The 24,774-nt window shown below is 47.1% G+C and overlaps 2 protein-coding genes across 6 annotated transcripts in view; one reads left to right on the top strand and one right to left on the bottom strand.

Moving 5' to 3' along the window:
- LOC143345083 (E3 ubiquitin-protein ligase RNF185) overlaps positions 1-6,049 on the bottom strand; it is a 30,215-nt gene extending 24,166 nt beyond the window's left edge. Inside the window, exon 1 of the mRNA XM_076771858.1 lies at positions 5,940-6,049. The gene's annotated coding sequence lies outside the window, so the exon portion shown is untranslated. The remainder of the gene's footprint in view (positions 1-5,939) is intronic.
- LOC143345080 (uncharacterized) overlaps positions 1-24,774 on the top strand; it is a 74,226-nt gene that overhangs the window by 16,977 nt on the left and 32,475 nt on the right. For 2 of the 5 annotated variants that reach the window (XM_076771852.1, XM_076771850.1), the window contains one exon: positions 16,476-16,535. The exons of 2 other annotated variants lie outside the window; for them this stretch is intronic. In XM_076771852.1, coding sequence (XP_076627967.1) covers positions 16,502-16,535 — 34 coding nt within the window. In that variant the 5' untranslated portion in view covers positions 16,476-16,501. Of the gene's footprint in view, positions 1-5,067; positions 5,142-16,475; positions 16,536-24,774 lie in introns of those variants that run through there. One more of the 5 variants, XM_076771851.1, reaches the window with a different exon arrangement.

The following is a 24,774-nucleotide window of genomic DNA, read 5'->3' as shown; positions in this document are numbered from 1 at the left end:
AAAATAATAAATGATACGCGACACGGAAACTCGCCCGATTGTTCCGCGGATATTTGCTTTAAACGACGCGACGTTAAGAAAACCTGTCGTGGATAGAAGTAGACGCGGGTAAAGATAATTGCGCTTAGTCGATACCGGTCGAGGGTTAATTACATCGCGGATACGTTTTCTGCTATCTTAATAATAACCCTTAAGTAGTCGTGCAGGGACTCTGGACGAGCGCGTCCGAAAGAATCGTAACGATTTCCTGCAATATCGTTCGTTGATGAGATAACGATGTACCGTTGGCCAGTGATAAGCCCGACTAGCTTGATTACGGTTCCCCAGCTTTTCCGCCAGGTATCTTTCTACAATGCGCGGCCAACTCGTAATCACACGTCTGCTACTGATGCCGTTCCTTGGCTCGCGATACGTTTTGCAAACTGAATAAAATTACGGTTTTCTAACGGTACACCGTCGACGAATAAACACTTTTTCTTACAACCTATTCAATGTTTATTTTGTTCGGTCGGATAACGATGATATCCGCCGCGAGCAATCGCGCTATAATTGCGGACCTCCGTGCAACGCTGAAAGTTCACGGCATATCTCGTATCCCTGTTATTAGACGTTCTATCACCATCGATTGGCGCATACTATGTTGATAACAAAGCGAATCCCTGATATCTTCGCGTACAGAAACTGTACTTGTTTTCGTACAGATAATGTTAAGATCGACGTGTCATATACGAGGTGATAAAAGATAAGACTTGGAAATATTATGGAACTCATCGAAAGAAGTAATAAACTTTTAATCGGTATTGGTACTAATGAAATTAATCCCAGCGATGTCAAGATCATTTTTCATGATTTCTAATAGACATCGAGATTGGCAAAAGGCTCGAGAGGCATCTACTAGTCATTATCGGATGTTGCCTGACAACTCTACGTTTAAAACAGGATCTATTAGAATTCCTTACCGACGAGACTACCAGCGAACTCGGGACGTTCCTTAATTTTCTTTTCATTTTCCATTGCAGTATAAATAATAATATATTTATATTTTTAAAATGGCTAGGCCTTCCGTGTCCTGTTTTATAGAATATGCATTTTCCGTTCGATGTCGTTAGCCCGTCGCATTAGTTATCGTTGATGAGGGGAGTCGAAGTGTCCCACCACAAAAAGAAATCCGAGGGATTCGAGTCAGGCGATCGAGAGAAAGCCATTCCGTCGGATCGTCCCTCTCGATCCATCTCTCGTCGAAGGATCGATTTGAATGTTGCCTCGCATTAATTGAAAAATCTGGCGAAACCTCATCACGCTGAAATCACATGCATAATCTCTCGTCTCTCTCTCGATACGGTACATCATCCGAGATCACGAGTAAATTACTCATTAAAAAGTACTATAACTCGCGCCGATCGTGTACCCCTCGGTTGAAAGACCGGTCTTAGAAATCGATCGCATAACATTCCTATCCGCACATTCGAAGAAAATCTATCTTAATGCCCTGGTTCGCTAATTACACGAGGATTAGCATTACGAAAATTTGTAATCTCGTCGTCTGGTAAATCCAGTCTCGTAAGAAATGTCTCAAGAAAGAAGTTCAGGTTTGCATCGACGAGTGTTTCTTTTTATCCGGTTTAAGAGCTCGTGAATACTCGGTCGAGGTCGATTAAATATTTCTTACAAAATGTACAAGAAGTTTTAATTCCATCTCTACTAATCTGCGCGCGATGACTTGTCAGAAGCTTCTGTTACGTCCAAGAGCGTTAAACGTTAAACAGTAGTATCGATATCCTCGAATCGTTCTCCGGCAAGTGTTTTAAAACTTTCGCGGCTATTAGATATTAACGAAATTAACATTTTATCTGGTTTTTACGAGCAATAACTCGTTATTGACGTCGACGGATAATATCGTGACGTTCGTACGAAACCTGTTTGTCGCGAAGATAAAGCTACGAGCGAGCGTGTCAACGGCGTAGTCGTCAGTGAAACTTCCCCGTTCGTGGCAAAGTCTTCTTCAAACGTGACTCCGGTAACAGCGTGTTAGGTACAATGGTCAGGATTAATGGTCACCGATTCCGATTCGCGTCCCCGAGCTACGGCGTTACGCAAATAATCGGTATAACGCCGTTGTCCCTGGCGATCGTACCGGCGTTACAAAGTTGCCATTAGGCGCGATGACAAGACTCCTTCGTTCCCGAGAAGGCAAACGGAATAAAAGGCCCCCCGACACCTAATGTCAGGATGACCGGGCAGAAATATCGGGAGGGACGCTATTTCATTTTTAACGATTCGAACGCTTAATAAGACGCATACAAGGCGGCGCTTGCAAAATTTCGCCACAACTAAAAGCCAATTAACCGGGGAAAAAGGGCATCCCCGGACAATATTACAATCTGTTCACCTGTACACTCATCGACGTCGTTAATCTGTAATGACGATCTTCCGATCGCTGATGCAGTGATTGATGGCGACGCTGATCGACGCCGTCGACAATGCCCCCATCGGACTTAGGCGTTGAATAATGAACGACGACCGCTACCTTGCGCGGCGATAATAATACAAGAACGTATTTGAATAATCGCGAGACTGTTCCAGGAGAGTAAAAGTGTCAAACATTATTGTAGAAAGTGATTTGCAATTATAATCTATCCCATTCACCCAATGATACGTTATTCCGTCCATTCAATGAGGACTTCGGGGTATCGTTCTTCATCAGCGTTTCCTAACGATTCTATACACATGCCTTGAGAAGCTCCGATCGGGTATTAATAATTCACTACTGGATAACGCTTAGATGAGCTTCCGCAATAACCTGTGCAATTTGTCTCCCGGAGGAGAATGTCGCGACTGTCGACTTAGTTTATCGATTAGACTTGTTTTTTTTTTTTTTGAGATCCTCGGGACGTGTTATCCTTATCGCGTACTGTTAGTCGTCCCACATACTGATCATGACGATTTTTATTTAACGTTTCGCTGAACAAAGCTGTGCTTCGACGCACCGAGGGCACTAGAAATTGCAATTGTCTTGGAATAATATCTTCACGGTTATTTACACTCACCCCTGGGAAAAATTTTACTGAATTTTTTTCTCGAAAATGCGCAGGATTTTTGGAGTATGTCTATTCAAAAAAAATGATTGTAATTGACCCCCGCAACCAAAAATAATTTTTTCAGAATGATTTGAAATTTTTTAATTTAATGTTTTAATAACTTTTTAACGAAGCCTCAATCGAGAAATTGATATTCTTGATTTTCGTCTTATTTTGGCTTCTAGAATCTCTCGTTAAAATTTTTCCCAGGGATGGCGGAACACCCTGTATAACCTCTTGGCCGCGTGATCGAGAGGGTGGAAAAATCCAAGAGAATTGTGGGCTAGTTTTAAGAGTTCACGAGCTAACTTTGTACGTGGTTGGCGGTGTCACCGAACGTTGGATCGCGGTATCGTCGAAATTCAAGGTGATCAATTTGGTATTAAGGACAATGGGAAGACGGGTACGCGGATAGGAGCTGCAATTAGTGCCTGGACGCGATTTATAATGCGGCAGTGGAACGCAACGCGGTCTCGGTACTGCGCTTTACGGCCGCCATATCTCGAGGCAAAGGACCGATCATATAACACCGGTACTTAGATCCCGTCCACGCGTCGCGAGCCGCATGAAAACGCGAAGGAATAAAGGCCGCACAATGGCAAGGATACGCAACGTCCGCTGGACCATGGCCGAGGCTCGCCGCGTTATTATACCGGCGTGCTGCACGCCCGGTTGAAAAAGCCTCTTGAATGTAATCAGCCGCATTCATCCTGCCACTCACTTCTTGCGAGCTTAGAGGGGGCCTCGGTGAGCGCGTTCCGTGTTTACAAGGTGTACTGACCCGCCGCAATATCGCTATTGCGAGATATTCAATGGACACGCACGCGAGGGATTCCACCTGGCCTTCGTCAAGGGCGTTAATGAGCCATCCGTGATTGTTCTCGCGGATTAAACGCTCCTATGACTCGACTCTACGATAGCCCGCTCGAACAGACGAGATTCCGTGGGAAAACTTCGAGATTCGAGGCCCAAAACCGACCCCGACAGTGCTCGATCTTCTCGGTAAAATTTGCATCGGAACTCAATTTAGTCAATTTAGTGGCCAAGTTCGAGGGCCACTGAATCGTTTGTTCGCTGTTTGTCCACCATTCAGAGCGAACGATGATAAATCCCGATACCGGATGCCACAGTAGAATCCAAGAAACGCACATGGTAGCAGAGGATACGCGTGATAGCATTTACGAGCCTACGCAGATTAGGTAGTAAACACGACAAGTACGATCCCGAATGCAATATGTCCGATGCATTCGAACATGCACGGAGGCTATTAACGCAAGCTCGCATTTGGCCGTCTGACCTTCTACGTTCTCGATTCGTAGTGCATTGAACTTGCACCGAGGAGGACTACGAAGTCGTGTAAAAAATGATGGAGCTTGTCTAATTTTGGTTTAACTAACCCTGTTTGACACGGTTACTTTCAACGACCTTGTCTCCTAGCGGTAGCTAGGAATGTTATATAGGGTGTGCAGGCTCGGAAACCTTTTGTTTCGAAGATACAGCCGCTTCGAGTTATCGTACGATTTCGCGGTGGACGTTCGAAGTAGTCTCAGTTGGAAGCCAGACACGCGTCGGAACGTCTTATATGTTTTCTCCTGAATAATTTATCTATACTTCTAGACGTTTCTGGATATTAGAATGGACGTTTCCAAGTATTACAAAGCGTTACGATCACGAAGGTCTTACGAAATACACTCGTTGATTGCCATTTTAATGTTTAATCGCACGTAAATAGATAGAAGGTAAGGGAATGCATCATAGATCGCTTCGATGATGTCATTCTCTTATTAGTTAATGATATGAGCGGCGCCTAGAGGAAAACTCCGTGTACGACCACTTACGGGTTAATTATGCATTTCCATCCTAGGGCGATGCGTCTTTGTACATTAGGTGCATCGATCAATGTACCGGGAATCATCCTACGTGCTTACAATAAAGTAAACGTTGCACCTTCTTCGAAACGATCTAATAAATATTTTCCGGCGTTCCTCCCTTGGACGATATCAGGAACAAGAGGTTCGTCTCTTCAATTTTCGGAAGGCGAGGCAAGTGCAATCGCGAGGAACGGTGAGTGCAACCTGTGACACGGTGTCTCCAGGTCGCGATTTACGCGCGTATGGCACCGCGTCACGTTGAACATAAAGGTCGATCGTTAAACCGAGTAACGCGTGTCCCGAGCCTACGTGAGGTACCCAGGTTTTCGCGTCGCGTGAATACGTTCGCATGCTCGTAAATCGGGCCACGTAAGCGCGGTATAAGTTAGCGCTCACGGAAGAGGATCGTCGCCTCGAGGGGAGCCTCGATTCGAATCGAAATTTCGATAATCGAGGCGAGGCTGGTCGATCGGAATCTCGAATATAAATCGATACCTCGGTCGACGAGCGAGTCTCGTCCAGGATCGAAAAGCGAGATTATCTCGTCTCGATTTTTTCGAGATCTCGCGCAATCGTCGACGAGAATCGGAGGGAACGACGTAGACCATGGAGCAGCGCGAGCAATCCGTCATGATTCCAACGTAAAAATGCGAGGACGTTGGGCCGTTAGGCGGTTATTAATGAAGGGACGTTGGCGTCGGGAGCGCGGCGACGCGGCCGGAAATTTATTCGATGTCCGCGACGCCGGCGATAACGATATCTCCGTTGTCGAGACGGTCGGTTATTCGTGTTTGATTAGAAATATCTCAATGGCTCGCAGGGGAATTACAGATCATCGTAGACCCGTCGTAGTTAAGTGCCTGTCAGCCAGGACTACGAACACGGAGTGGAAGGTGGCTCTGACGCGAATGACTAGATGCTACGTGTTCTTAAGAGACTAATGGTGATTTATCGAGGAACATTCACGAGTTTGTCGTACTTGTTTTCTTACCTATCGACGCGCGATCATTACGACGTCACAATTATGCGTACACCGTCGACTCGTTCAAGTTTCTTTCGGGAACGTACGAACTCTGGCGCCCGCGTCTAAGCGTCCCGATGCACAAACGCGTTCGCTCGATACGTAACGCGAGGAGAACTACGCGGAATTCTCGAGTAGCTGTACGGTTAAACACTGACGATAACGTAGAGCAGCGACGATCGATAGGAAACCGTAGACCAATTCCAACCGTCCACGACATTGTAGACACGCGTTCTATTATTACCGCGGAACGATGCATGATCACCGGGTTATGCACGCTTTTACAACCGTGTCAGTAATGCCATATCCGTCTGCCACGATCGCGAATCGAAACCGCCGACAAACGAACGAAAATAATGGTACCTGGCGCCTCCGACTAACCTCTAACAGCCTCTAAAGAGGCTCGTTAAAAAAAAAGAGTTTCAGCAGGGGCAATGAAACTTATCGAAGTTGATCGAGGATTCTCGTAATAGCGTACGCGCGGGCACGGGTTATGCGTTCCTTCGTTTAGCCGCGACGAGCATTTATCGAGAATCGGTCGCCGCCGAAGGCGGTTGGCAATCAAAGGGACTGCCGGAGAAGAGTCTCGTAGGCCGATCAGGACCGAGGATCTTTTTCGAGGACGTGTCTTCGCACCTTTCGCGACACTCGTTGACGTGCAGCAGATTGAAAACGGTCAACCGGCGGTTAACAAGGACGCGGTGGACGTCGACTATCGGGGCTCCGTATCCGATACCGTCGACAGCTCTAAGTACGCGCCGTGGTCGGCTATTCTCTATGCCAAACGAGCTACAAAGTGGAGGAACCAACCTTCGAACACGCAACCACCTAACGCCACGTTTCCACTTGTTCAAGATGAAATTCGTAGCATCAGTGGGAAGAAAACGAAATCGTAAACGCACGAACGTCGACCGTTTATAGACATTCGAAACGAAGGGGGAGTAAAAAATTGATTTTTAGACGTTCTAAACTTCTTGCCTGCCTCGAATGCCTCCGGTACCGTTTGTCAGGGCCGAGGACGTTTCCTCTTGGAACACCTCCGCTCTTCCCACGTCCCGTTCGAGCGATCGTAAATTGGCCGGCGTCGTTTCCCTCCCGAAAGGCGTCAACCGTGAGATTTACGACGCCTGCCGACCGTCCAGATTTTAGCGCGACAGTCCCCGACACCGTTTTTTGCTTTTCTTTTGGCCCGTGGTCGCGCGACGCCCTGCGAGAGGGAAAAAGTCTCGACGAGGCGGTTACGGTGTTCCTCGCATATCGCACTCGCCTCCTTAATTAGGACATCTAATATAGCCGAGATAGCGATCGGAGCTATCGGGCTTAATTAACGCTGCTCCCGGACACCCGTGCACTTTTAAACGTTCCCTGGAAACTCGTCCCTTTCTGGTTCTCGTCGCAAAATAATGCCTCCTGAGTACGTCTGTTTTTTCCTTAATTGAATAAGGCGGCGCCAGTGTTAGGAGCGATTCTTTATTGCTACGGGACGCCGAGTTGACGTTGAACCTTCGCCGGATTCCGAGGATTTCTGTTCTTTACGAGTGGGTGCTCGCCTCTCCACTTTGCTGGCTTCCCCTTCAACGTGAACTTCGTTCCTGTTTCATGGTCGTTTTATACGAACACGAGATACTCTTGCAATCTGGGAGCTCTTTTTATCCTGGCCCCAAGAGTTGTGAGTTCATTAGGCTCATTGGCAAGTTCCGAATCGTGAAGTGAAGTTAAAGAAAGATATTACTGGTTTAATTAAAGGGTATACCCAACAATTAAATATAATACCATTCGAATAATAGTACAATTAAAAACTGCACCAGTCATAACTCGGGATTCTCAGAGTAATTAGTCGTCGCAGATCGAGTTCTAAGAATTCCAATATACACGGCAGACAGAAGTAGAAACTTTTCTTCCCTCAAGACATACCTTTCACCTCCGGTTCATGGAAAAATATTCAGGTTAACGTCAAGCAAGAAAGCATCGTGAACAAGAACGCGTCAATCATTTTCAAATGCAATCAGTCTTCGCGACGCTCTTTTACCGTAAAAGCAACCGTTCAGCTTGAGAAGACCAAACACTGAACCGTGACTCACGCTGCAGCAGCCTAAAACCTCGAGGCCTTATTTGGATGCACCCGGCTGTGAGACATATCCCAAAAGTAGCGGGATTTCAGGCACTGGACAGGGACAGTGAAATCTCGAAAGCTTCCGAGAACGTACGAGCAGCGAATAGGAAATGGACCACTGAACTCCTGGCTAGTTTTTCCCCGAGCATCGCATAAATAAGGGGATTTCTGTCCCTGGAGGACGGTCGATGGGAAGAGAAATAGCCAAGGGATGGCCTTCTAAGTTGGTCTCGTGGATCATTAACGGTGCCAGCCGGTAGAAAGTTCGCGGAGCACGTTTACCTGGGGAGCAAAGAATGATTTCCGGTCCGCGAGACGCGCGGCTAACGAACCGCGATATCCGGTGTCCAGACATGCCCGTATCCGTTTACCGTCCGAACACGGAGGGTGGTCAGCTGTTGCGCCTCTTCTTTGTCGTGTAACATGCTCGGTGCCCCGATCTTGCGTGTACCGAGGTATCGTTTTCTGGTGGGAGAACGATTCTTCGGACACGGTTCAGGAAACGATCACGCTGAAAGCTCGACGCTTCTTTGAAAACTTTTCGATCTTATGGCTTGGACGTTGAACCTCGCAATATCTAAGCTTGTCATCCTGACAGTCAACGTAACGGTTGGGGTGGAAGAGGACAGTATTACCCCACCCTGTATTTAAAGGAACACGCTTCGAAGTGGAGGACTTCAGCTTTACTGGATATTAAATTGAAAAATCGTGGACAGTTTCTCTGGACCGATTTCAAAGTTTACATTTCCATGTAGATCTTATCAGAACACGGTCCTTTCTCCAAGTATCATCGGTCCGGTACGCGTATGCACGGCGCGCATCATTCGATAAAACGTAGTCTACGCATAAAATGATTATGTTATCTACATCGCGGTGTATCGCATGCATTACCTTAACGACGCAATAAATTCTGCCATTGAGTTATACGCGAGCCCGGCGTAAGTACCGTGGCATAATGAGCGAAGATGACGTTACCCAATAAATTATAACGTCGACCTATTAATTATCATTACCAATGCGGAAGTATCGCGCGACCGGGCGCGATTCCATTTTTACCCGTGAACCAATTTAATTGAATAACCTCGCGCATCGGTATCGCTAATATTACTCAATTAAAACGATTTAGTTACACGGCACGGTCGTGTCCGTGTTTCTTCTCGTCACGCAACGCGTTTGTTCCCTCTTCGAGTACGAAGCACGAGCATTCCAGTCGCTGTTCGAAGGTCAACGAAACTCTCCATCTTGACGGGACCTCATCCGCGTTTCAGATCGTTGATTTTCACCGAACCGTGGTTTTTTCTTTTTCCCTCCCGCGGTAAGTATTTAGATTTCAATCTCGCGCCATCAAGAACGTCGCGGGACGTTTCGACTACCCTTGGCCAGTTCTCATTCGTCCAGGTATACCGTTAGAAGAACAGTTTTAATGTCTCGTAATAAATCCTTGCTCGCCTCATTATAGTCGCCTTCTAGCCTCATCCCGCGGTGAACAATTGAAGCTGTCCGTTACTGAAATTTATTGCGTTTCAAACGACACGAACTTATTGTCCAATCCCCGCACAAATGTTTCTCGCGGATTTTAAACTTCTCAGAGAATGTACTTGCATCGTTCCATTTATAACGATGACAGTGGTAATCGCGGGGATTAACTCTGAAACTTGACCCCGCCCTTTCTTCGATCTATATTCCCGTTCGTGAGTCACCGTAAGACTAAGTAATGACGAATAAAAGTTTCGAAAAACTGAACCGCGCGGACGCTGCAACGGCGAGAAATATCGATAGATCGAACACAAGGATGTTGCCAAGGTCAACCTGAGCAACTTTTTCCCCTAAGACTAGTTCAGCGAGTCATTAACCAAGGTTCTTCAAGGTCATCGACGCTCACGAACACCATCCCAAAAGTAGACATCGCGTCGTGCTTCTTCGCGGCGGGTGCTCCGACTGACCTTCGACTTCGAGGTCGCGGCAACCTACGTTCCTTAAGTTCGTAATAAGTCTAAAGATCGTCTGCCATTTTACAAGACAGAAAGCCCAAGGCTGAGAACAAGGCTGTCGAGACACTGTTTGCTAATAATTCCAAATACTTTTCAGACAGATTTTCCAACGATTCTTCGACTAATAGATTAAAACTACACGTCGTAACTACGCGTTTAACGCTCTTTTTCGCTAATACGCAAAAACTCCATTGCAGCTAATGCCTCGGGACGGGCGTGGGGCCTCGATGTTGCTTAATTAAAACGATTTACCCGCGTTAAAATTGTTTCTGGCGCATCGGACGGACACCGGGCGTTGAGATGCATGACCGACGGATTCGCGATGCTGCGGCCAAGGTTGCAAGAGCAAAAGATAGACGCACAACCGGAGGCCCCGTTGTTGCGACCGCACTGCCCCTCGACTGGGAAGAGAGGAGGACGATTTAACGCGAAACAATCAGAAACGATACCGCCCGACCGCATTATGACTGCCATTATTCCACGGTCCAGCAGTCTCTGACCGATAATCGTGCTTATTCTTCTCGATACTGTATTCCGCGAGTACAGTTTCGTCTCTTATCTCGAAACTCAAAAGTGCACGGTTCTACCAAATGAAAGGTCGTTTACAATTTTTTAAAAATATTCTTACCAGCGCGTGTAATAAGGAATATCGAGCGCATTTGTTGGTCCCACTAGTCCGCCATTTTGGTTCACACGGATTAAACGCGGCAATTGGAATTTACGCCGCGATGATCGATAGGATCAAACACGAATCTATTTACGTCGCGATACTCGGTGTACCACGGTAATATTAAACCCTGTACCGGCTTCAAACGCCGTTTATTCGACAATGGGATTGGTGTTGGTACTTAGAACACATCGCGGAAGCTCTTTAAATGCAGATAACAGGTTTACGGCGAGCATTTCGTGTACGCGTATTACGGCTGAAATTATCGATCGCTAGATCGTATAATTTAATTATCGCTGTTAATCTGTTTTGCCGAACAGTGATTGCATGTAAATGGCAGAACGTACGATAATTAGTGCACGGAAGTATCCGATCGAAACCGCGATGCACGTTTCCACTCGTCCGTGTTTGTTATTTGGGCTGTTACCTTTTTAAATCGTTTATACAGTTTACACGTCGGTGCCTCGGGGCAATGTGTATAATATGAGCGTTCTAAGCCGATGGCGCACTTTTTCAGCAGGAGGTAATTTAACAAAATAATGACGACGTCAAACGTTGGATGAGCGAAGTTTCTTGCATCCAAAGAACCAGCATGGTACTGCGGAGGAATACCATTGCTTTCAGAACGATGGCAGGAGACCATAGATCAGGTGTCGGCAAACCTTTCGGCCGGGAAGAGCAAAAATTCCACGTAAAAAAGAAACGGAGAATCGTGTACGCGTATACGAACCCTTATATATCATTATACAGGTTCGATCTTCAGCAGTACAAAATAAAACAGTGCGGATGCTCAAGGAATACAAGCAGAAAATTTAAATAATTTTCAAGAAAGCGGATCTTTCGGGTTCCATTTCGAGGCCAAGACGTTGTCCAACGCCTCCGTGCCAAAAAGGTTGTAATTTTTCCAGCGAGACCCGGGAAAGTTCGTCGAACGATTCGAACGCAAAAAGCTGGCCGACGAAGAACTTACACGCGCGTATCGTAAACGGTTGTTTTCTCATTGAGCGTTCGACTCGCCTCGCGAACAACAATCAACCGCAGGGACCCTGTTACGTTACGGATCCAGTTTTTCGTGGAAGTTACCTCCATCACGGTTTAACGATCGAGCATAGTATCTCCGCGTACACGCGAGTCGATCTTCCGCGCGTATACATGCGAAAGGAAAAACGCGGTACCCCGGCGATGCGTTTTCCTTTCCGCTCGCAACCACCGGCCCAGCAGGGCGATCGCTCAGGTAGATCTGACAGCCAGCAAAAACGCTTGTCTGTAAATGGTTTCCAGCCTATCTTATTATCTTTATTTTAATTTTGTTCGGAATAATTGGCGGAGACCCCGGACCGACGTCTGGAAAAATTGCGCGACCATCGACGTTTTTTTTTTCTAGAAAATCGAAGACTCGTTATTCGTACAAAGTGGTCGAAGCAAATCGAAAAGTTGCAATAAAATTTTAAAACGTTCAGAGTTCGTTTACATTCGAGAAACCATCGTTATCCCACGATCGATTTAACTACTAAGTACGGTGCGGTGCATGTAATCTTCGATCGATAGGAGATTAATTTATTTCGTTAATGTTCAGCCGTGTTCTCGTTGACGTTAAGCGTGTACCGATTTACGCTCGAGTTTCCTCTCGAACTATAACTGTACAGTATCTTGTTATTGGTTATTACGCGTAAAGCAGGGACGAGTGTTTTATGGCTCATTAGAATCTAAGTGTTATGATGGGTGTGTCTAGGGTGTGCATCGTTGGACACGGAAGAGAAAGCTTCAATTTTGCTTATTGAGAATGATCCTGGAATCCTTTGAAGTCGGCGCGTGAGCGGCAGGTTATTAAGTCGTTGCCATTAGTCTTGCTGAGAATCACAGGTTCTGACGTTGACGCGTAATGAAATGATCTTTAATTGTTATCCTCGTCGCGCGGAATTAACTTTACTAGCAACGTTATTAAGGCAGGGCGTAAGTAATTTTTGTTACGGGGCTAGAAATATTCGTCGAGTCGGCGCCCCCTGAAAGTATCCTGAGAGATTTATTATAAAGATACAGCGGTGTTCTTTTCAGTTAAAATGAAGATAAACGAGCAAGTATTCCAGGAAATCTTCCTTATTGGTACGCGGGGACATCAAAATGTAATAATATCTCGCGTTTGTGAATGAATCCTTTGCTCGATGTCGCGTGCCCGTATTACTCATTCTAGGTTTTCATCGGGAAATATCGAATTGTTATACGGGATTAATAAATGGGATTGCGCGTTTCCTCGATTCGTCTAACCAGACCACGAGATCGGGGTGACGTAAGGGGTATCTGGGCGGTTCACACGAGGGCGCCTGAGTCGAGCGTCGATTTCTGAGTGGCAGCGATCGATCGTGATACATTGCGGTGGTCAGGAACGGGCGATTGTGTCCCAGGAGAGAGAGCAAGGAGAAAAGGAGAGCGCAGGAGGACGGGAAAGAGGCGGCGGCGGCGGCGTCCTTGCCCGCAGCTCCGAACTGGTTATGTCAAACAGCCGACCGGTGTGTTGGCCTAACCTGCTTTCAGCCCTCCCATCCATGGTGGACGTTCGGACTTGGCAGGGTGCCCTGCTCGCCTCTAAATGCCAGTTTTTTCGCTGGCCACTTCCGGCTTCGCGATCGAGCCGTCCATCAAGGCGTCGCATTACGTCTCCGGTGTCCCACCGTCCAGATTCTCCAGCCCCCCTCCTTTTTTCCACGACGTCGATCCCTCGATCGCGGATTTGCGTATGCCAGATCAGAAATGTTCCGTTTATTGCAACTTTTGCCAAGATAATTTTGATCACCCTTCTTTCCAAAAGTCTAATTATGAGGTCAAACACGTTCACTGTCCACGATCCGTTTAAGGGTCACCATGCTTTTGGATACGCCTATAGGAGAATGAAATTTTCGACGTTGTTTCGAGTACCCTGAGAGGCGTGATCGTGCTCCATAATGGCTGTAAAGAGATAGAGGCAAAGTGGATCGTTCTATAGGATTCGAGCGCCTCGGTTCGATTGCGAGCCGATGAATGGCGAAACGACCAACGTGCTTATTGCTCGAGCGTGCTGAATAATTTATTACACCTTGACCGTCGTGCTGGTAATACGTTACGATACGTTATTACGGCGTGGCTAAGAAAAGGCATAATTGCCGCGAACTGGCGAGGAATAAAGAAAGTCTGATCGAACTTGGAATTCTATGGAATTCGAGCAACTTTTTCGGCGATCTAGGGTCGATTAAATCGCGGGAACCGGTCGATCGGGGCTTATTAAGTTCGAGCCCTCCCTCCTACCGGTAATATTGTTAATTAGATGCTATAAACTTTGAACCCGCATTTGCATAAGCTACCATATCGCGGCATTAATCTGTTATTTATGCGCGACAAATAGGATAAACCGAGTGGCTCCGGAGTTCTCGAACCGCTGCCGTATTTGCTGCCGCTGTTCCACATAATTAGCGATACTAATTAATGGCTGTATCGGAGGTAATTATGCTGAACAAAACACGGCTGGCCCAGTGGTCTCGGATCCGTTGCGCGTGGGTTGAATACCGATACAACACGGGCATCCTTAGCGTTTTGAATCACGCGGGCGCGAACTTCTTTCCCCGCGCGAAAAATAAATAATCTTGGTTAATCTAGTTCTTTTTCATTTTCGTCGACCGTGTAAAATGGTGGATGGAATTCCCAACAAACTCCCCGTCGCGGTGGATTCTTGCGAATTCTTGGTCACGGAGCTTAATTAAACGCAACATTTTATCTCCGCGGCAAGAAATTTACAAGAATCTACCAGCCACCGAATAATCGACCGCGATAGCGGTCTTTTCCACGCTCTCTTTACAGCTCGAACCATAGAAACACTATTACAAGCGTGTATCGGGAACGATGTAAATCATTTTTCTGCATTTATGCGCAACAGCACGTGGAACAAATGGTACACAGTACAGCCTGTGTTTTCCTTTCGTCCGTACATGCGCGTACTCCGGTGCGTTGTGCAATTATGTACAGTCTCGACAACTTTCTCATCCCTCTCTCGCTCTCTATCCCGTGCCTTGTCGTATGGTAATGGTCATTGTAAATGGTAATACCGTAGTGTCTACTGACACGAAATTACCAGACTTTTTCCCCCTACCGTGCGCGTCGTATCTTCTTCGGAGTCGAATCCGTGATCGTCCTCGTCAATGACCGGACCTCCAAGACGCCCGCGACCCTAACGGGACATCCCACGTCCAATCGATCATTCTTCTTCCTCGGGGACAACGGTCTCGACGACACAGAGTAATTACATTAAACGATATTCACCGATTGTTCGTAAAAACCATGATAATTTCTAATTCCACGCGTAGATGTTTCAATGTCGTAAAGATCCCTGACCCCGAGGAGATCGATTTGACGCGGAATGGTCCGAACGCGGAAACCGCGACTGAATGCGCGGAGGATTTCAAATTGAATCGAAACTAAACGTTTTCGATACGTCTGAAATTTCAAACAGCCGAGGCGAGTGAGTATTCCGCGTTTAAGCAGCGAGATTCTTATCTCCTTATGGCAACGCGTACCCGACACGCGCCTTAGAACGTCGAAGCGAAAGCATTCCTCGCGCGTTTTTGATCCCGGACGACGCCGGGAAACGCGCTGGGAGGCACGGAAGACTCCCTCCGAGTCGAACGGACGCGTCCAGAGGGACTCGTCCCATCAGAATTTCAGATGACGGGGTCGATGAAAATTTATTCCGGCCTAAACTTTTCGTTTCTCGGTCGTCGTAACGGATCGGAATCTCGGTTGACTTTTATTTTCGCGGTACGCGATAACTCGGTGTACAGAGATTGTGGCGCAACGTGCAGACAGTGATTCAGTGACTGAGTGATTTAGAATGTTGATGGTAAGATATACTGGCAACGATACGAAGATTAAACACTATCTTATCCGAGATGTTGCATCGAGTGTTTTGAACAAACACGACAAGTGGCAAAAGTCTCTTGTACAAATTTTCGCAATTGCTATTTTTAAACCGCATTATTGAAACGCTAACAACTCCTATCGAGCTGTTTGCTGTTTTACAATCCTCTCTGCGCCTGAATGTACCCACCGATAAAGTTAGGGTAGGACAAGATTTAAGAGTTTTTTTAGGGTAAACAGAATTAGAAACAATTACGTGTGAAATTATTAGTACATTAAACTGGCTTGTCGTTGGTATCGTGGCTCGATTTACGATCCGTTGGAATCTATTTTCCACGGTCGCGTTTCTTATTATGCTATAAAACAGTCGTAAAGCGAGTCACTTAGAATTTAAGGTTTATGATTTCACGTTGTTTGCCGTGCAATTTAGAATTGACGATCATATCGCTGACAAGCCCTGAGGGTGGCTGGTATAAAGTCACTGCTGGGTGGCAGTAGGTTGGGACACGGTCGCTCCGGTAGGAAAATCACCTGTCGTTACCTATTAGTCAAGAAGAGCGCGTAATTATTAGCAGGCGACTGGTAGCCATTAGTGTTACGGAAATATCCCATCTGACACTCGCCGCGTTACGCCTCGAGCGTTATGGGTTACGCTTCGAGAAGTTCAATCACTCGTCGGTCGTTGTAAATTTTGATATCCACCGCGTAATTAACCGCGGAGCGGGTAATTGTAATTTATAGGGAATATCAGCGAGATACTTAGCCGTATCACGGCGTACTAACGAGTTCTGTGTTTGTTCTTCTTTCCACGCTAATGTTCGATCAATTGATTTCACCGGAACTATCGGTTGCAGGTAGACGTTCATCGACGAATTAGAAGATGTTCGCCAGACTCTGCAGACAGGCTCCGAACGGTGAGTTTTTTTACCTTACCTCGAACTCCGTACAGCCAGGGTTCGACTACCGTTTCATGGCGCGTCAAAATAGAACAACGAAATTACCGGTTTGCACTCTGTATGTAAACGAAAATAAATGCAAGATGTGTCCAAACCCAACCCAACCGCCGGGACGTTGTAATTAATACGAGGAAGAGACTCGTTGCTCGGTGGCCCGTCGCTGTGAACTTAGTCAGAGACAATGGGGGACTTGTACGATATATCACTGCCGCCTGCGCATCCCTCTTATAGGTTACATATACCGGTCCTTAACGTTAAGGCGCGCCGGGAGACGATCCGTCGTGATTTACGGCCGACTCCGGCTCCCGATTGTTGACTTTCCCGACTTATAATAAATAGAAACGTGTACGTGGTGTCCGTTTACGGCGGCGGCCGTACGATGACGGTTCCCTCCGTTGAAATGACGACTTCCCTAAATGGCGAGCCCGGTTCATCGCCATCCGCGGACGGGGTCCGCTTTTTCCGAATCGCGTCCTCGTTTCGCGTTCGCGGATCGAAGATTTTCGCTCGAAGGTCGACGACGATGGATCAGGAATTCCGGAGACAGAGCGTCCCCCGGATAGCGTAGACGATCTTGAGTTACAAGGCTTCGTACTTCCGGGTTGCGCGGAAAGGCCCTTTGGGTAGTAGCCACGAACAGCTTGTTGAACACGCCTTAACCCCGGCGACCTTGGCTTTGCGGTCTGGCCAGACTCACCGGTTATTAATACGAATGGAGAGGAATCTGCATAAGGCATCCAAAGACGCGAAACTCTGCGCTCGACTGATCTTCCTCCTTCTTCCGGGACTCCTCGATTACACCTTTCCGTATTAATTTCTATCGAAGTCGCTCCGGGACACTCGGGATAATCGAACAAACGCTTCGACGACTCTATCGTACGGGGGTTCCTCGAAGCGATCACGCAAAGTGGCGATAAGCGAGGACACTTTCGTGGGCGCCATCGTCCAGAAGGCAGAAACGGTAGCCCCCGCGAGCGGCCGGTGCGTGGATGGAAATGAGACATTAAAACCTCGGACCTTGACGGGCCGTAATGGAGTTATTACGCCGATAGATGAAGCAGAGAAAGACCAAGGGACCGGGACGAACGAAGACAGGAAGCAAGAGAAAAGTGGCATTCCTACGAAACGCCGAAGCCTCGATAGTCTGGGACCGTGAGCATTAAATAGCCACGGCGTATCCCCCGAGTGAAATGACTTTGTTAATGGAACCAGGATCGGCTAGGAATTGCCTCGGTCGTTGCCTCGGCTATTAGTACAAACGGCGAAGGATAACGGGGGCCAGTTTTCCATTCCGACGGCAACACTCCAAGACGTTGCTCCCGTTGAGTATTCGAAACGGTACCGTCGATCGTAATTCTATACATAGCCCGTTCTTGATCAGTCGAGATTCATTAAACCGGGCATCGAGGAATTAAGTTTTACGAGGAACGCTCGTGATGATTATTCTCCCTGTTTGCGCATCGTTGGACCCCTTAATCGTCTCCTCCGCGGGACCAAGATCCTTTTTTATTAAATTTGAAAGCGTATCCCAAAAATGAAAAGCAGCAACCGTCGAGATCGCTCGATCTGTTAATAAAGCAACGGTTCGGTTTCTTGCTCGGATTCCGTCAGAAGCGCGAGATCATCGACACGCGGTGTCGCTTGAACGCGAATCGGGAATATTCGCGGAAAGCAATCGCCGAGAATCCTGTCGTCGCAAGAAGAGATTCACGGGCTGTTAAGAAGGTGGTCGCGCGTTCTTGTAGGTTGGCAGTTCTTCTATTAAGGCAGGTCGCGGAGGCGCTGTAAATCAAGGGCCCCGGCGTAAAAGTCCCCCTCCCCGCGAGTTATTGCGCCACCTCGTACCGATGTATACGGGTACCCCGTGTGTAACGCCGCGGTGTTTTATTTCATAACTAGACGCTCTACCAAAGATCGCGCCGGAATATAAAGAAGTGAAAGGAAAGACATTCACTTCTTGCTGCCGCGATTTCCCACCGGTTCTTCATCATTTTCACGACGTCTACCCGTGCTTGGCGATTGTCTTCGCGTCGATCGTGCTAATTTATACGTCAGATCGGTTAAACCGGTCTACGCGCGCCGATCGAGCATCGAAAAGGACCTTGACAGCGGATCTTCGATTCCCACAGCATGCAAATCGAAAGAGAGCTCCAAATTTTTAACTTTACTTCGGGAGTAATGGTACTCTAACGCAAAGGGCAAACTCGTCTCGTTGGAGTCTTTATTACCAAGTACCAAGATTTAACTACCTTGCGTCTAACTAGGATCTGTTTTGGCGCACCATAATTTTTAAATCCTTTAACGAACGTACAAAGAATCAGAAATGTTGCAATTTGAATTATCGTCCGCAGTACAAATGTTTCGAGGTAAAAGTACGCGTTAGAGAATGGTAGATACTCGTTATTATTCCATGCGTTGGGTCCCAAACATCTCTAATAAATCATGAGGTCGGATCCTCATAAATCGGCTTTATTATTAACAAGACTTCACCGTATAGAGACGATTTATTACGTGTAAAATACATCAATGTGTCTGCAGTCTCTGCTTAATGCCACCTGCACCTAACTTTCGCTTCCTATTGCATTTTCATTTGACGAACTCGCATAATAACGCCGCGTATGCCCATACATTGTTTTTTTATTTTCTCGATAAAGCCTGAATTCCTTGCGGTTGCAAAATCACCGATTTAAATCACTTTCGCCGCTAATTTTTCAGCCTCTCGCGATTCGATCGTTTGACTAGTCGTCTAATACACAAATTAAAATTCATGATGGATGGTCGTCTTTCGAGTTTCGACGGGCCTACCGATATGAGGAAGCAATTACGATTTTATGGGTTTCGGGGGTTCGCGTGCCGAGGTCGTGGTCCAACCAGGAGGCGTGGGAACGAGAACGTCCCTGAGATTTTAAAGCCTCGAATTAACTTCTTTTTGTTTCTCGCCACGGAAAGAGCTTCGACGCGCAAATTGGCGGGGTTTCGAATTCTGAGAGCTCTCCTCCGGTTACAGTTTCGCGTAACGAGACTTTTTCGGTCACCCGTTACGTGTGGTTTCGAGCCCCCAAGTCTTTTACAGTCTCTCTCGAATTGCTGGCGAAAGTATTCGCGAGCTTGTCTACTGCTATCGAACGTATCGTTATTATTTGAATATATCTTGTTCCACTCTAATCGCTGGAAGGATCATCTGCTTCGATGACCCTTGTTTATCGAGGAACGAGAACGTCGATGGTTAAGGATCCCCAGTGGTAGAAAATTCTTTAGCAGGAATTTTCTACAGGCATGGTGATTGGAAGTTGTTTCCTTCGTTTCAACTGGCTATAATGGTATTATAGAGGCTCCAGTACCTCCGTAATCATTCGTGTAGCTTTAATGCCTCGTTCCATGAGAGGATCGTTACGCAACTCGATTAATTTTTCTAACGTCTACTTTAATTTACTATAATTTAAGCAGAATTCCTAAAGGGAATATTATCGCGAGATCGGCTCGATCCGTGTGCGGGCCGCTAAACGGAAGGAAGAGGAAGTTGATGGCGACAAATCGCGAGAACACAGTCACCGAAGGAGACGACAGCGGATATTTTTAATTAACGAGGTTCGTTAAGGGAGACATTGTCCCTTTAATCGCGCGGATAGGAACTCGCGAGCGGCTGACACTTAATTTGAATGTCCAAGAGAAGAAGAGGGAGAGAGAGAGAGGTAACCCCGCGTTCCGCAATTCGGAATTAATGTACCAATTAATGGCTTCATCGTGTAGGCAGCCCCGGCAACCGGAAATTATGACGTTGTTCCACGGTTTCTGCCACGGCATTATAAAGGTGGAAGTGGCTGGTTGGACGTTTATGGACAAAGAAACACAATTGAGCCTGTCCGCGGGAGCAGCCGAGCAACCGCGGTGAAAATAAATTAATCGCTTAATATATGGCCGCGCGTTGTGCCCCGTTCACGGGATAAACCCACGTTTTAGCTTTCACGGAATCGCTTATCCGTTTAATGCCGTGAAATGTATCGCGGACATTTCGTTTTTGCAGAACGCGACGCGATAAATGCAGAGTGCCTCGGATTCCAGCCTCGAGATAAAGGCAGAATAGACCTTTAATAAATATCTTTCCTACGGTTCTTACCATAATTATGCACAGCAGTACCATTTCTTCTCCTTTCGCGCGTGTGCTGCGCAACGAGCAAACAATTTTTTCACACCGTATCCCGTATTTTACGCAAATACTACACGCGGAACTATAACCAGTGCCCGCGTGACTGATGTTGCGCCGAGAGAAATCCGTCTTTTCGACCGTAAAACGCTCGTTCGCGACAGTGACGCCATTAACCTTTTACGAACCGCGTTCGAACGTACCAGACAACCTACGTTTACCACTTTTAACGATGATCGAGGAATTTTCTATAAACCCCCCGGGGAGGGTCATAGTATAAATCTTCGATAGACGCGACAGAATTTCTATATTAAATCTTTAAATATTTTGGTCGTCGGAGGGTAGTAGAAAATGGCTCGACGTAGCTCGTGCGTTTTAAACCGTACGGGAATCATGTAGTACCCTAAGAAGGTAACAAGAGAGGTTGACCTCAGCGAGAGAGGCGAGCGAGAGACTCTGTCGACCCTTAAAGACGTCGGCGCCGCTTAATTATCATGCTAATTAGTCGTAGCGAACCCCTCGGCGTGAACGACGAAAAACACGGGTCACCTTCGAGCGTGCGTTTCGTGATCGATTCGCGAAACCTCACAGCGTGATCCTCGTTAATTATTTTATTGTCGGTGCCCCAGGCCGAGACATAATAAACAGTCTTCGTCCGTGAACCGGTAGACGATTTATATTGCGGGGCGTTTACCCCGTGGCGCGAATGGTTCCCTCGATCGAACGTTCGATTAGTTTCTTTCAAACATTGTACCTACGTTTGAAAATTCTAATTACGTTATTCTGCTCGTACGTACCCCCCTTGACACGAGATCCACGACCATATTGGTAGTCCGTTAGCTGTTCGACGCATTTCCGTAACCGTCTAACGGCGTACGATCTCCCTATTAAGCGTCCTCTCTTCCCCTAATTCTCTGTAAACGCGTACAGGCGTGCTTCGCGGAAATACGCCAGAATTTCTGTCGTTTGTATCGCGTCGTTGCAAGCGCGGCGGCCGCAATTAACAGGACCGTTAATAGGAATTTAGTATCTCCGATCGAACGGACTTTTTTCCCTGCTGGACACGTCCCGTTTCGCGGTGACGTTATAGTTCTTGGCTGCTCGACGAAGCCACGTGTACCACGAGACGCGTTTCCGCTTGCTTCGCGCCACGCGGCGTTAAAGCCTGTATTTAAATGGCGTCTCCCTCGCCGAGATAAGGCTTAATGGCCTTAATGATCGTGCGTGCACAAGGACACGTCGTGACTTTCCATCTTTACGAGGGTTGTCGACGCTCCTGCAGGATCTTCTTTCCTCTTCGCTACAGCCCTCCCCAAAAACCCGCGACGCCAAGAGTTTCGAAATGTTTTTCTCCTAACGAGCTGAAAATTTTATTCTATCGAGAATATTTTTCTGCTCTCGCCCACTGTGCCTAGTCTTCGATTAATTTTAAATAGAAATTGTTGCGGGAGAGTGCTTGGAACCAAACCATCGATCACCGAGCCAATCGAGGGTTCCCGAGCCTAAAATCGCGCGAAGGCTCGAACGATGCAGGCGTTGGCTCATTAACGGGCCTGCTCGCAGTTCGTTAATGGGCCTTAAATCGTTTACCGAATACCGTTGTCCGATCAGCTAGAATCTTTACGCGCAAGAAGACGGTGATGCAGTACGTTCGGTCTACGAACGGTCGTCTCGGATAAGGGTTGCTTTACGATCGACGCGGGAATAGCGTCTCGTCCATTTCACGGTCCCTATCTGCTTCGTGATTATTCCAGCGTGGAAAGTGGCGTTGATTGGCCCGTGGAATGTACCCGACTAATGAAATTTAATTGCCGACGATTAAGCGGCGCGCCATATCTCTCCTCTCCTACTAGCCGGACCCAAAAACTTTCGTGTCGATTGGATTCCGTAGGACGGTTTAATTACTTTCAGATGTACGTATGGTCGATTACCGGCGATGTTATCGTAATGAAAAGCGACGTCTGTATCTTTTCGAGTGCCCGGTGACTTCGTTCTTCGTCGATCGGGGCCGAGCGTTTCCTGTTTGGCTCCCGGGACCGTGGAAACGTCCAGTTTCACGCTACTTGGGATAAAAAAGAGATAATTATCGAGTAAGCTCTAAAATCGTGATCACGAATGAAATTAAATAGTGGAAAGTATTAATTTTCGCTCGTTTCATTGATATTTCAAGAACTATACTCGCGAGCACTGCTAGATTGAATCGTCCCGCGCTATTAATTATTGTCTCGCGAGCCTACGTCGCCATTATGCGGGTTAAGACGTCCAGCAGGATCTAAGTATTTTGTGCGTTTAATGTGTCCAGTATATCTCGCTTAACGAGCCACGTATTCGAGGCTCGAGCTCTCCGCAGTAAAAGTAACTAGCATTCGACGGTGTAACAACAAGCGTAGAATTCGAATTACCCGGCTGTGAATAATTAACGCTTTATGGTTTAGGGGGCACTTTTTACGCCCGGAGAGAACTATTTCCGATCGTTCTCGAGCTTTTAACTCGCGCGATGTTGCACGCGTTAGTTCGCTGCGATCGACAAAAGCCTTTCACCCAATCGATCGCAATCTGTTGATTGCCAAGTTGTTCAACGTTGGTATCCCTTCGACTTTTGTTCGATCATATTTTTCCCAACGATCTCAACAAGCCGTGCTCGATCATGCCTTTCAACCATTCGATCGATTCCTATGCAATCTTCTTGGTCCTCTTCTACTTAGCATTTACGCGAACAATTCACGTTAGTAACTTCCAGGTGTATATACGTGTACGTTGATAACGTTCGATACTTTTACGACGGTGCAACTCACAGGGGTTGCTATTATATTTTTGAAAATCCTCCATGTTGGTTGTCTTCCTCCCTTCAACGTAACTCACCTTCCTCATTCTTCTAGATTCGGTATCCTCATTGCGCTGAGTCTGTTAAATGCGAGATAGAAGATAACCTTCGCATGGTTTCTCGTTGGTGCAACTCACGCGAGTTGCAATTATATCCTTCCAAATCCACCGTGTTGGTTGTCTTCCTCCCCTCAACGTAATTTATCTTCCCCTAGTATCTCGCTTGATTCAACTCTTCTTACAATGCAATCTTTTAACGAGAATCTTCGCTATTGATCCTGCTTGCTGTCTCGACCGTCGTGTTGTTACATTGTACCGTTCTGCTTTTTACGTATATTCCTTTCGTCGCTTTTTTCTATAAAAAAAAAAAAAGTTGAATCTAGTCATATTTGTATCGTTTCCTGACCTACGAAACTACCATTGTTCTGTGCTTGTGCTCGAATCATGGAGAAAGAAATCAGGAAAATGTGGGTGGGCTCGAGGAGGATCGCTCCACCTTGACCTTTGACTCGCCTGTTCGTGTCTTCGGTGTTCCTAGAGTTCGAGCGTCTATCGAATCGAGGATCCGCCGCGCGTCTTTGCATAGCGAGATCGTTGATATTTTCCGACGAGGCGCGTGACCGTTGCGAAAATAAACGACAATGGCGTTTGTCCTATCGTGTCGCGGCGTTGTCGCGTGTCCTGGCGACAAAGCCCGGGGTCACGAACCCCCGGTTACACCGGCGTGGAAAAGGAAATCCCCGTGGACGTCGGGTTCGGGCTCCGCGGGTCGCCTTGCACCAGGCGAGACAAAACATTGTCCGCCCAGCGGGACACAATGTTTAAGGAGATGGGAAGCCCGGGGTAAGGTGTGCTTCAAATTGATTTGTTGTAAGTGATACGCCACCCTCGGTGAACGAATGGTACAATAATTGGGTACATAAACAATGACCGATGAAACAATTTCTCATGTCGGTACGCGAGCACGGGTGCGTACCGTGTACGCGCCGCGCCATAATCTGTACGCCTTATCCGCTATAATTGAACCGCCTTGTTGGACGATTGCCGTTCAATGAGAGTCGACGTGCACCGCTTCCTAGCGTATATTTTATCTCGAATCGCGACAAGTGCGTAGACCTGCCCTACTCGAACCGCGATCTCCGAGCTGGCGTTTTACTGAACATGGTCAAGGCGCGCGTAAGAACCTCCGTCCGCTGCATTTGGGTTTAATGGATCGCCAGGCTAGAAAAC

Source organism: Colletes latitarsis, chromosome 8, assembly GCF_051014445.1.
Source record: "Colletes latitarsis isolate SP2378_abdomen chromosome 8, iyColLati1, whole genome shotgun sequence".
NCBI classification, from domain to species: domain Eukaryota; kingdom Metazoa; phylum Arthropoda; class Insecta; order Hymenoptera; family Colletidae; genus Colletes; species Colletes latitarsis.
Note: the sequence above shows the minus strand (reverse complement) of the source record. Positions and strands in the feature narration are given on the sequence as shown.